This window comes from Coregonus lavaretus (assembly GCF_964263955.1).
Source record: "Coregonus lavaretus genome assembly, chromosome: 36".
Taxonomy (NCBI): Eukaryota; Metazoa; Chordata; class Actinopteri; order Salmoniformes; family Salmonidae; genus Coregonus; species Coregonus lavaretus.
This window is the reverse complement of record NC_140023.1, coordinates 28826444-28839579: the sequence shown is the minus strand read 5'-3', so window position 1 is coordinate 28839579 and position 13136 is coordinate 28826444. Positions and strand designations below refer to the sequence as shown.

The following is a 13136-nucleotide window of genomic DNA, read 5'->3' as shown; positions in this document are numbered from 1 at the left end:
CAGGAAAACGTAGTTAAAATGCTCTCAATGCTCACCAAAACAAACAAACTGTAACAATCTGTTAAAAAAGTATGGTAATCTTTAAGCTTTGGAACTATCAGACCAAAGACAACATTCTGCAGGCACAGGGGGGGAATTAGATCAAGGTCCAGGGCCAGTCCATTCGATTTGACTGCTAGACTGAGGAAATAATGCCTGCAATTCATTCCGATCAGACAGTCACTGAGGGAGAAAGGTATCGAGTCTCAACTCTAATTCCTGCCAGTACTGTGGGTATGGAAGGGCACACAGAGAATGGAGTTCACAAGTGCCGATGAAGCCCTGAACAGGCTGCAGGAAACCTTTCCATTTGAAAGAGAGCCCAGTGCCCTGAGGAGATGCAGAAGCGGAAAAAACAGATAAGCACACTAGGCTACATACTGCATTCAGAAAGTATTCAGACCCCTTGACTTTTTCCACTTTTCTTTTACGTTACAGCCTTATTCTAAAATGGATTTCCCTCATCAATCTACACACAATACCTCATGACAAAGCAAAAACAGGTTTTTAGACATTTTTGCAAATGTATTAAAAATAAAAAACTGAAATCACATTTACTTAAGTATTCAGACCCTTTACTCAGTACTTTGTTAAAGCACCTTTGGTAGCGATTACAGCCTCGACTCTTCTTGGGTATGACACTACAAGCTTGGCACACCTGTATTTGGGGAGTTGCTCCCATTCTTCTCTGCAGATCCTTTTAAGCTCTGTCAGGTTGGATGTGGAGTGTCGCTGCACAGCTATTTTCAGGTCTCTCCAGAGATGTTCGATCGGGTTCAAGTCCGGGCTCTGGCTGGGCCACTCAAGGACATTCAGGGACTTGTCCCGAAGTCTTTCCTGCATGTCTTGGCTGTGTGCTTAGGGTCGTTGTCTTGTTGGAAGATGAACCTTCACCCCAGTCTGAGGTCCTGAGCGCTCAGGAGCAGGTTTTCATCAAGGATCTCTTTTGTACTTTGCTCCATTCGTCTTTCCCTCGATCCTGACTAGTCTTCCAGTCTCTGCCGCTGAAAAACATCCCCACAGCATGATGCTGCCACCACCATGCTTCACCGTAGGGATGGTGCCAGGTTTCCTCCAGACGTGATTCTTGGCATCAGGCCAAAGAGTTCAAACTTGATTTCATCAGACCAGAGAATCTTGTTTCTCATGGTCAGAGTCCTTTTTAGGTTCATTTTGGCAAACTCCAAACGGGCTATCATGTGCCTTTTTTTTAATGAGGATTGGCTTCCGTCTGGCCACTCTACCATAAAGGCCTGATTGGTGGAGCGCTGCAGAGATGGTTGTCTTTCTGGAAGGTTCTCCCATCTTCACAGAGAAACTCTTGAGCTCTGTCAGAGTGACTATCACATTCTTGGTCACCTCCATGACCAAGGCCCTTCTCCCTTGATTGCTCAGTTTGGCCGGCCAGCTATAGGAAGAGTCTTGCTGGTTCCAAACTTCTTCCATTTAAGAATGATGGAGGCCACTGTGTTCTTGGGGACCTTCAATGCTGCAGATATTTTTTGGTATCCTTCCCCAGATCTGTGCCCTCGACACAATTCTGTCTCGGAGCTCTACGGACAATTCCATCGACCTCATGGCTTGGTTTTTTTTCTGACATGCACTGTCAACTGTTGGATCTTCATATAGATAGGTGTGTGCCTTTCCAAATCACGTCCAATCAATTGAATTTACCACAGGTGGATTCCAGTCAAGTTGTAGAAACATCTCAAGGATGATCAATGGAAACAGGATGCACCGTAGTTCCATTTTGAGTCTCATAGTAAATGGTCTGAATATTTATGTAAATAAGGGATTTCTGTTATTTTTTATAAATTTGCAAAACATTCTAAACCTGTTTTCGATTTGTGTGTAGATTGATGAGAAAAAATATTTATTTAATTAATTTTAGGATTAGGCTGTGACCTAACAAAATGTGGAAAAAATCAAGGGTTCTGACCTCTTTCCAAATGCACTGTATAGCCAGATATGAGTATTTCTGGCATATTCATAAATAGCTAGCTAGCTAAATAACTGGTTAGGTAGCGAACGTCATAACTTTCAGGCGCTAGACGTGGTCGCTGACCGGAAATACTATTATTCATAATGTCAGCTAACAGGATAGCCTCTTCTCTCCGGGAGCTATCAATGTTCAACGCTAACAACGTCACTGCCCAGTGACAGTTTCAACAAACAAAGCAACAACTTTTACCTTAAATAATTATTACCTTAACATAATAGCTAGTTAGCTATTTCAGTTTGGACATTCCCAACACTGGTACATTAATCCAATCTCTTGTACGACGATATCCCGGTCGTAGTCTTCTATGGTAATATGGCGGTCCGCAAACAAATGTTAGAGGTGCATGCCGCCACCTACTGTACTGGAGTGTGTAGTCAATCACAGCGTACAGACTAAATGAATAAAGAAACAAACATTTAGAAACACAAAACCCTTTTACCTAATCCTGTACTTTAAGAAAATAAAGAGCCATAACCTCTAACGAACCCTCCCCCATCCCCCAAATCCCTGAAATGTTATTAAGTGTCCAACCCCTTTTGTTATGGCAAGCCTAAATAAGTTTGAGTAAACATTTGCTTAACAAGTCATATAATAAGTTGCGTGAACTCACTTTGTATGCAATAATAGTGTTTAACATGGTTTTTGAATGACTACCTCATCTCTACCCCACACATACAATTATCTTTTAAGGTCCTTCAGTCGCGCAGTGAATTTCAAACATATATTCATTGGAAAACCAGGGAGGTTTTCCAATGCCTTGCAAAGAAGGGCACCTGTTGGTAGATATAATACAATAAAAAAGCAGGCATTGAATATCCCTTTGAGCATGGTGAAGTTAATAATTACACTTTGGATGGTGTATCAATACACCCAGTCACTACAAAGATACAGGCGTCCTTCCTAACTCAGTTGCCGTAGAGGAAGGAAATCGCTCAGGGATTTCACCATGAGGCCAATGGTGACTTTAAAACAGTTAGAGTTTAATGGCTGTGAAAGGAGAAACCTGAGGATGGATCAACAACGTTGTAGTTACTCCACAATATTAACCTAATTGACAGAGTGAAAAGAAGGAAGCCTGTACAGAATACAAATATTCCAAAACAAGTTGCATTTGCAATTTGGCACTCAAGTAATACCGCAAAAAATGTGGCAAAGTAATGCACTTTTTGTCCTGAATACAAAGCGTTATGTTTGTGGCAAATCCAACACAACACATCACTGAGTACCACTCTTCATATTTTCAAGCATGGTGGTGGCTGCATCATGTTATTGGTATGCTTGTCATCAGCAAGGACTAGGGAGTTTTTTGAGGGGGGGTAAAAATAAACTGAATAGGGCCTCCCGAGTGGCTCAGTGGTGTAAGGCACTGCATCGCATTGTTGCGGCGTCACTACAGCCTGGGGTTCGTTCCCAGTTAGACCAGGAGTCCCATAGGGCGATGCACAATTGGCCCAGTGTCGTCTGGGTTAGGGGAGGGTTTGGCTGGGGGGCTTTTACTTGGATCATCGCGCTCTAGCGACTCCTTGTGGCGGGCTGGGCACCTGCAGGCTGACTTTGGTCGTCAGTTGAACAGTGTTTCCTCCGACACGTTGCAGCTGGCTTCCGGGTTAAGTGAGTGGGTGTTAAGAAGCGCTGCTTGGCAGGTCATGTTTCAGAGGACGCATGACTCTACCTTCGCCTCTCCCGAGCCTGTTGGGGAGTTGCAGCGATGAGACAAGATGGGGAGAGAAAGGGGGTAAAAAATAAACGGGATACAGCTATAAGCATAGGCACAATCCTAGAGGAAAACCTGGTACAGTTTACTTTCCAACAGACACTGGGAGACTAATTCACCTTTCAGCAGGACAATAACCTAAAACACAAGACGACATTGAATGTTCCTGAGTGGCCTAGTTACAGATTTTCAAGCCGATTTAAGTCAAAATTATGGCAAGACTTGACTTGAAAATGGCTATCTAGGAATGATCAACAATCAACTTGACAGAGTTTGAAGAATTTGGAAAATAATAATGGGCAAATATTTTACAATCCAGGTGAGCAAAGCTCTTAGAGACTTACCCAAAAGGACTCACAGCTGTAATCGCTGCCAAAGATGCTTCTACATAGTATTGACTCAGGGGTGTGAATAGTTATGTAAATGAGATATTTCTGTATTTAATTTTCAATAAATGTGCTTAAATGTCTAAAAACATGTTTTCACTTTGTAATCATGGGTATTGTGTGTTTATGGGTGAGACAAAAAATACACTGCTCAAAAAAATTAAGGGAACACTTAAACAACACAATGTAACTCCAAGTCAATCACACTTCTGTGAAATCAAACTGTCCACTTAGGAAGCAACACTGATTGACAATAAATTTCACATGCTGTTGTGCAAATGGTATAGACAACAGGTGGAAATTATAGGCAATTAGCAAGACACCCCCAATACAGGACTGTTTTTGCAGGTGGTGACCACAGACCACTTCTCAGTTCCTATGCTTCCTGGCTGATGTTTTGGTCACTTTTGAATGCTGGCGGTGCTTTCACTCTAGTGGTAGCATGAGACGGAGTCTACAACCCACACAAGTGGCTCAGGTAGTGCAGCTCATCCAGGATGGCACATCAATGCGAGCTGTGGCAAGAAGGTTTGCCGTGTCTGTCAGCGTAGTGTCCAGAGCATGGAGGCGCTACCAGGAGACAGGCCAGTACATCCGGAGACGTGGAGGAGGCCGTAGGAGGGCAACAACCCAGCAGCAGGACCGCTACCTCCGCCTTTGTGCAAGGAGGAGCAGGAGGAGCACTGCCAGAGCCCTGCAAAATGACCTCCAGCAGGCCACAAATGTGCATGTGTCTGCTCAAACGGTCAGAAACAGACTCCATGAGGGTGGTATGAGGGCCCGACGTCCACAGGTGCGGGTTGTGCTTACAGCCCAACACCGTGCAGGACGTTTGGCATTTGCCAGAGAACACCAAGATTGGCAAATTCGCCACTGTCGCCCTGTGCTCTTCACAGATGAAAGCAGGTTCACACTGAGCACATGTGACAGACGTGACAGAGTCTGGAGACGCCGTGGAGAACGTTCTGCTGCCTGCAACATCCTCCAGCATTACCGGTTTGGCGGTGGGTCAGTCATGGTGTGGGGTGGCATTTCTTTGGGGGGCCGCACAGCCCTCCATGTGCTCGCCAGAGGTAGCCTGACTGCCATTAGGTACCGAGATGAGATCCTCAGACCCCTTGTGAGACCATATGCTGGTGCGGTTGGCCCTGGGTTCCTCCTAATGCAAGACAATGCTAGACCTCATGTGGCTGGAGTGTGTCAGCAGTTCCTGCAAGAGGAAGGCATTGATGCTATGGACTGGCCCGCCCGTTCCCCAGACCTGAATCCAATTGAGCACATCTGGGACATCATGTCTCGCTCCATCCACCAACGCCACGTTGCACCACAGACTGTCCAGGAGTTGGCGTATGCTTTAGTCCAGGTCTGGGAGGAGATCCCTCAGGAGACCATCCGCCACCTCATCAGGAGCATGCCCAGGCGTTGTAGGGAGGTCATACAGGCACGTGGAGGCCACACACACTACTGAGCCTCATTTTGACTTGTTTTAAGGACATTACATCAAAGTTGGATCAGCCTGTAGTGTGGTTTTCCACTTTAATTTTGAGGGTGACTCCAAATCCAGACCTCCATGGGTTGATAAATTTGATTTCCATTGATAATTTTTGTGTGATTTTGTTGTCAGCACATTCAACTATGCAAAGAAAAAAGTATTTAATAAAATTATTTCATTCATTCAGATCTAGGATGTGTTATTTTAGTGTTCCCTTTATTTATTTGAGCAGTGTATATATTTTAATCAATTTTGAATTCAGGCTGTAACACAACAGTATGTCAAATAAGTCAAGGGGTATGAATACTTTCTGAAGGCACTGTAGCTAACCCACAACTGTAACAATGTATTTATGTTTTCAATAAACATTTGGAGACTAAATATAGTTTACATGTTGTCAACAGTCTAAGCCAAACCAGTCTATTTTGCCCCATAGTTGCACACACATCGGTTTTTGTTGCTGAACAATCAATCCGTCTGTAGCAACATGACCAAAATAACTAACAACCATATTTTTGTCTGGACTGGTGGAAGAATTTACTTGTATGAATTTACTTATCAAAATAACATTTTATTGAAAATATGTAATTCATTGTTATTTTAATATGTTGGTAACATAAAAGCAAGGTATGTGATGCAGTCATACAGTGCCTTGCAAAAGTATTTGTCACCCTTGGCATTTTTCCTATTTTGTTGCATTACAACCTGTAATTTAAACTGATTTTTATTTGGATTTCATGTAATGGAAATACACAACATTGTCCAAATTGGTGAAGTGAAATGAAAAAAATAACTTGTTTCCAAAAATTCTAAAAAATAAATAACGGAAAAGTGGTGCGTGCATATGTATTTACACCCTTTGCTATGACGCCCCTAAATAAGATCTGGTGCAACCAATTACCTTCAGAAGTCACATAATTAGTTAGATTGCACACAGTTGGACTTTATTTAAGTGTCACATGATCTCAGTGTATATATACACCGGTTCTGAAAGGCCCCAGAATCTGCAAAACCGCTAAGCAAGGGGCACCACCAAGCAAGCGGCACCATGAAGACCAAGGAGCTCTCCAACAGGACAGGGACAAAGTTGTGGAGAAGTACAGATCAGGGTTAGGTTATTTAAAACAAATCTGAAACTTTGAACATCCCACGGAGCACCATTTAAATCCTTTAATAAAAAATTGAAAGAATATGGCACCACCACAAACCTGCCAAGAGAGGGCTGCCCACCAAAACTCACGGACCAGGCAAGGAGGGCATTAATCAGAGAGGCAACAAAGAGACCAAATATAACCCTGAAGGAGCTGCAAAGCTCCACAGCGGAGATTGGAGTATCTGTCCAAAAGACCACTTTAAGCCGTACACTCCACAGAGCTGGGCTTTACAGAAGAGTGGCCAGAAAAAAAGCCATTACTTAAAGAAAGAAATAAGCAAACACGTTCGCCAAAAGGCATGTGTGAGACTCCCCAAACATATGGAAGAAGGTACTCTGGTCAGATATGACAAAAATTGAGGTTTTTGGCAATCAAGGAAAACGCTATGTCTGGCGCAAACCCAACACCTCTCATCACCCCGAGAACACCATCTTCACAGTGAAGCGTGGTAGTGGCAGCATCATGCTGTGGTGATGTTTTTCATCGGCAGGGACTGGGAAACTGGTCAGAGTTGAAGGAATGATGGATGGCGCTAAATACAGGGAAATTATTTAGGGGAAACCTGTTTCAGTCTTCCAGAGATTTGAAACTGGGACGGAGGTTCGCCTTCCTGCAGCACAATGACCCTAAGCATACTGCTGAAGCAACACTCGAGTGGTTTAAAGGGAAACATTTAAATGTCATGGAATGACCTAGTCAAAGCCCAGACCTCAATCCAATTGATTATCTGTGGTATGACTTAAAGATTGCTGCACACCAGCGGAACCTATCCAACTTAAAGGAGCTGGAGCAGTTTTGCCTTGAAGAATGGGCAAAAATCCCAGTGGCTAGATGTGCCAAGCTTATAGAGACATACCCCAAGAGACTAGCAGCTGTAATTGCTGCAAAAAGTGGCTCTACAAAGTATTGACTTTGGGGGGGGTGAATAGTTATTCACGCTCAAGTTTTCTATTTTTTTGTCTTATTTCTTGTTTTTTTCACACTAAAACATATTTTGCGTCTTCAAAGTGGTAGGCATGTTGTGTAAATCAAATTATACAAACACCCCCCAAAATCAGTTTTAATTCCAGGTTGTAAGGCAACAAAATAGGAAAAATGCCAAGGGGGTTGAATACTTTCGCAAGCCACTGTTTTTTCCTGTGACTGTATTCAGAACATCCATCATGGGGAAATTAGGTACTGTGGTAAATGTATTCCTCTTATGCAAATGTCTGCACATTTAAATCATTATATAGTTAATAAACTAGTTATGTAATTGTAAGATCTTTTTACAGTTGGTTTAGTGTCTGTAGCTTAAACTGTTAAGGAGCTGTACCATTTTGAAAACCAACAACTTTAGGCTGCCAGTGACAGTCACGTTGTTTTCAAATTGTTATAATGCACAGTAATAATGTTTGGTGGCAGGACTTGTGCTATTATCAGACCTTCCGGGAAAAATCCTGGACATTAATATAAACTACGTTTTAAGTGAAATATTAGCTTTTGTCTGAAGCTGAAAAAGACCTATGCACTAACAAGGCTTTTCAGCATAAGCATCTTGACTACTGCTAGAGTACTGTAGCTTTATTGATCTACTGTACTTCAACAACAGATGTACTCACATTGGATGGGTTGATTAGGATTCAGACCTTCTCTCAAACAGCCTAATGCATCCTCATAGTGTAGGTTTACCCCATTTAATGTACTTGGTAATGTAAACTAGTTTTTTTATGTAAAGAATCATCCCATTACACTAATTCAAACATTATGGGGAGGTTTTCCCGGACACAGATTAAGCGTAGTCCTGGACTAAAAAGCAAGATCAATGGAAAATCTCCAGCCAATATTCTCCAGCCAAAATCCAATGTGTGTACATCTGTTGTTGGAAGTACAGTAGATCAATAAAGCTACAGTACTCTAGCAGTAGTCAAGCTGCTTATGCTGAAAAGCCTTGTTGGTGCATAGGTCAAATTTGCTTTTGAATTTCCTGTCTTTTTCATCTTCATACAAAAGCTAATAATTCACTTAACTTAGTTTTTTTGGATTAATAGAATTAAGAATAATGATGGCTCTAGATTACATGACAAAGCTGTTTAATGTGTTTGAAAAATGCAAAATTCTCAAATTTATGGATGGGGGCATATTTCCCCTCCGGACCACCCCCCAGCCATCCTCACAAACTTTGTACCCCCTCAGATTTTTGGGGTGCATGACTCCCCTGCACAACATTCCTTTGAACAGATCCCAGACCTGTTGATCCTAGAGCAGTCATTACAGTCCAGTTAATAATAATAATATAAAAATACATTACTATGAATAGATCCCAAACCTGTAATAATCTGTTCCCACACGCTCTCTTATTTCCTGCTCAGTGCTGACCAGCGAAGGCATTGTCTTCATCTCCGACTTCTCTCACTCCAAACCCCCGGGCAGCGGGGGCAAGAAGGTCTACATCGCCAGCCCCCATGCCAGCCCTGCACACACTAAGCCTGTGCCTGCTGCCCTCCCTGCCCCCACCGGTGCCAAGAAGGCCCTGAACAAGGTCAAAGTGCTCATTACCAACGAGAAGCCCACGTAAGAAAACCCCATAGCTAAACACTGCATGATCCATGTTAGATGCATGATTCTTATTACACATTCCATATCATGAGAAAGCTTGTATTGTTTAAAACATATCTAAAAATGTACTAAATCAAAATGGGTGATATGTATGTTTATTTGTATTATTCATAAATGAATGTAGAGATTGTATTCTTAATCTAAACATTACTCATATTTCAGAGCCCACAGTAAGGTTTCAAATGAGAACACGACTCGCTTTGTACCATTTACAGACTCATCGTTGTGTCTTAAAGAAGGCCTGGGGAAGGCCAAATGTCACAATTTTTCCAACGTGAATCTATTATTTCTCAATTATCGTTTTGGATATAGACTTCATAGGTATGCTAAACATCCTTCCCCCAAAGGACCTTTCTATGGATTTAATTTCAGGAAGATCAAAAACAATATGGAATTGCCCCTATGCAATATTTGTTTGACTGTAATAATCAATCCTCTAAACATAGCTGCCCACCTTCATATCTGTATTTGGTTTAATCTTTAGTCTTGTAATACTCATTTATTCTGGATGAGTTTAGGAAATCACTCAATGGTACATACAGGAAAAAGTTGTAAGTGAAGGATGACCTTTTATTAGGCCTAATTGCCATCGTCCTACATTCTATAGCTTGGTGCATATTAGCTTGGTTTTGAACAGTAGCTAGCTAGACAGAGGACAGTTGAGAGAGCGAGAAAGGTTGTCACTGTCCTTCAATGGTCGTCACTGACACCTTTCACTTCCCGCCTTCCCACCTGCCTCCAATAACACACACATTATTAAAGTAGCCATTCTTTATTACATTTACATTTTAGTCATTTAGCAGACGCTCTTATCCAGAGCGACTTACAGTTAGTGAGTGCATACATAATTTTTTTAAATACGTAGGAAACGAATCCACAACCCTGGCGTTGCAAACGCCATGCTCTACCAACTGAGCTACATCCCTGCCGGCCATTCCCTCCCCTACCCTGGACGACGCTGGGCCAATTGTGCGCCGCCCCATGGGTCTCCCGGTCGCGGCCGGCTACGACAGAGCCTGGATTCGAACCAGGATCTCTAGTGGCACAGCTAGCACTGCGATGCAGTGCCTTAGACCACTGCGCCACTCAGGAGAATAGTTTATCCTCTCTCTCTCACACACACACACACACACACACACACACACGCATACACACATAATTCAATGGGCTCTTTTGGCATGGGAAACATGTTTACATTGCCAAAGCAAGTGGAATAGATAATAAACAGAAGCAAAATAAATAAACATCACACACAATTTTTATCAAAAGAATAGAGACATTGCGAATGTTATATTACTGGCTATTTGTTGAAACAATGTGCAAATAGTTGAAGTACGAAAGGGAAAATAAAAAGATATACTGATCAAAAATATGAACGCAACATGTCCCATGTTCCATGACCTGAAATAAAAGATCCCAGAAATCTTCCATACGCACAAAAAGCTTATTTACATTTTAGTCATTTAGCAGACGCTCTTATCCAGAGCGACTTACAGTTAGTGAGTGCATACATTTTTCATACTAACCCCCCGTGGGAATCGAACCCACAACCCTGGCGTTGCAAGCGCCATGCTCTACCAATTGAGCTGCAGGAGTATTTATCTCAAATGTTGTGCACAAATTTGTTTACTTCCCTGTTAGTGAGCATTTCTCCTTTGCCAAGTTAATCCATCCTCCTGACAGGTGTGGCATATCAAAAAGCTGATTAAACAGCATGATCATTACACAGGTGCACCTTGTGCTGGGCACAATAAAAGGCCACTCCACATCCGGCTTCTTCACCTGCGGGATCGTCTGAGACCAACCACCTGGACAGATGATGAAACTGAGGAGTACAGTGCATTCGGAAAGTATTCAGACCCCTTGACATATTTTTAAATGGATTAAATAAAAAAAATCCTCATCAATCTACACACAATACCCCATAATGATGACGCGAAAACAGGTTTTTAGAAATGTTTGCAAATTTATAAAAAATTAAAAACAGACACCTTATTTACATACGTTTTCAGACCCTTTGCTATGAGACTTGAAATTGAGCTCAGGTCCATCCTGTTTCCATTGATCATCCTTGATGTTTCTACAACTCCACCTGTGGTAAATTCAATTGATTGGACATGACTATAAGACGTCCCACAGTTGACAGTGCATGTCAGAGCAAAAACCAAGCCATGAGGTCGAAGGAATTATCCGTAGAGCTCCGAGACATGATTGTGTCGAGGCACAGATCTGGGGAAGGGTACCAAAATATTTCTGCAGCATTGAAGGTCCCCAAGAACACAGTGGCCTCCATTATTCTTAAATGGAATGGCTCCAGAGTTCCTCTGTGGAGATGGGAGAACCTTCCAGAAGGACAACCATCTCTGCAGCACTCCACATATCAGGCCTTTATGGTAGAGTGGCCAGATGCAAGCCACTCCTCAGTAAAAGGCACATGACAGCCCGCTTGGAGTTTGCCAAAAGGCACCTAAAGGACTCTCAGACCATGAGAAACAAGATTCTCTGGTCTGATGAAACCAAGATTAAACTCTTTGGCCTGAATGCCAAGCGTCACGTCTGGAGGAAACCTGGCACCATCCCTACTGTGAAGCATGGCGGTGGCAGCATCATACTGTGGGGATGTTTTTCAGCGGCAGGGACTGGGAGACTAGTTAGGATTGAGGGAAAGATGAACAGCGCAAAGTACAGCGAGATCCTTGATGAAAACCTGCTCCAGAGCGCTCAGGACCTCAGACTGTGGTGAAGGTTCATCTTCCAACAGGACAATGACCCTAAGCACACAGCCAAGACAACACGGGAGTGGCTTTGGGTCAAGTCTCTGAATGTCCTTGAGTGGCCCAGCCAGAGCCCGGACATGAACCCAATCGAACATCTCTGGAGAGACCTGAAAATAGCTGTGCAGCGATGCTCCCCATCCAACCTGACAGCGCTTGAGAGGATCTGCAGAGAATGGGAGAAATTCCCCAAATACAGGTGTGCCAAGCTTGTAGCATCATACCCAAGAAGACGCAAGGCTCCAATCGCTGCCAAAGGTGCTACAACAATGTACTGATTAAAGGGTCTGAATACTTATGTAAATGTTTTTTTTTTTATATACATTTGCAAAAATGTCTAAAAACCTATTTTTGCTTTGTCATTATGACATTTTGTATGTTGATTGAGGGGAAAAAAACAATTTAATCAATTTTAGAATAAGGCTGTAACGTAACAAAACTTGAAAAAAAGTCAAGGGGTCTGAATACTTTCCGAATGCACTGTATTTCTGTCTGTACTAAATTCCTTTTGTGGGGAAAACCGTATTCTGATTGGCTAGGCCTGGCTCCCAAGTAGGCCCATGCCCCCCCTGGCCCACCAATGGCTGCGCCCCTGGCCAGTCATGTGAAATCCGTAGATTAGGGCCTAATTAATTTATTTCCATTGACCGATTTCCTTCTATGAACTGTAACTCAGTAAAATCTATGAAATTGTTGCGTGTTGTGTTTTTATATTTTTGTTCAGTATAAATATAGTTTGTATTCACAATGGTGTTTGCTTCACTGGGTGCCCTTTGTGGCAACAGGTCACAGTTATTGTTGCTGGGATTGCACACTGTGGTATTTCACCTAATAGATATGGGAGTTTATCAAAATTGGATTTGTTTTCAAATTCTTTCTGGGTCTGTGTAAGCAGAGGGAAATATGTGTCTGTAATATGGTCCACTCAGTTTCCACATCATTTTGCGGGCAGTGGGCACATTGTCGGTCTTCTCTCA

General features: G+C 42.6%; 1 protein-coding gene across 1 annotated transcript in view; it reads left to right on the top strand.

Moving 5' to 3' along the window:
* Positions 1–13136, top strand: part of wdr11 (WD repeat domain 11) — a 183999-nt gene that overhangs the window by 47253 nt on the left and 123610 nt on the right. The window contains exon 5 of the mRNA XM_084153095.1: positions 9139–9340. Coding sequence (XP_084009221.1) covers positions 9139–9340 — 202 coding nt within the window. The remainder of the gene's footprint in view (positions 1–9138; positions 9341–13136) is intronic.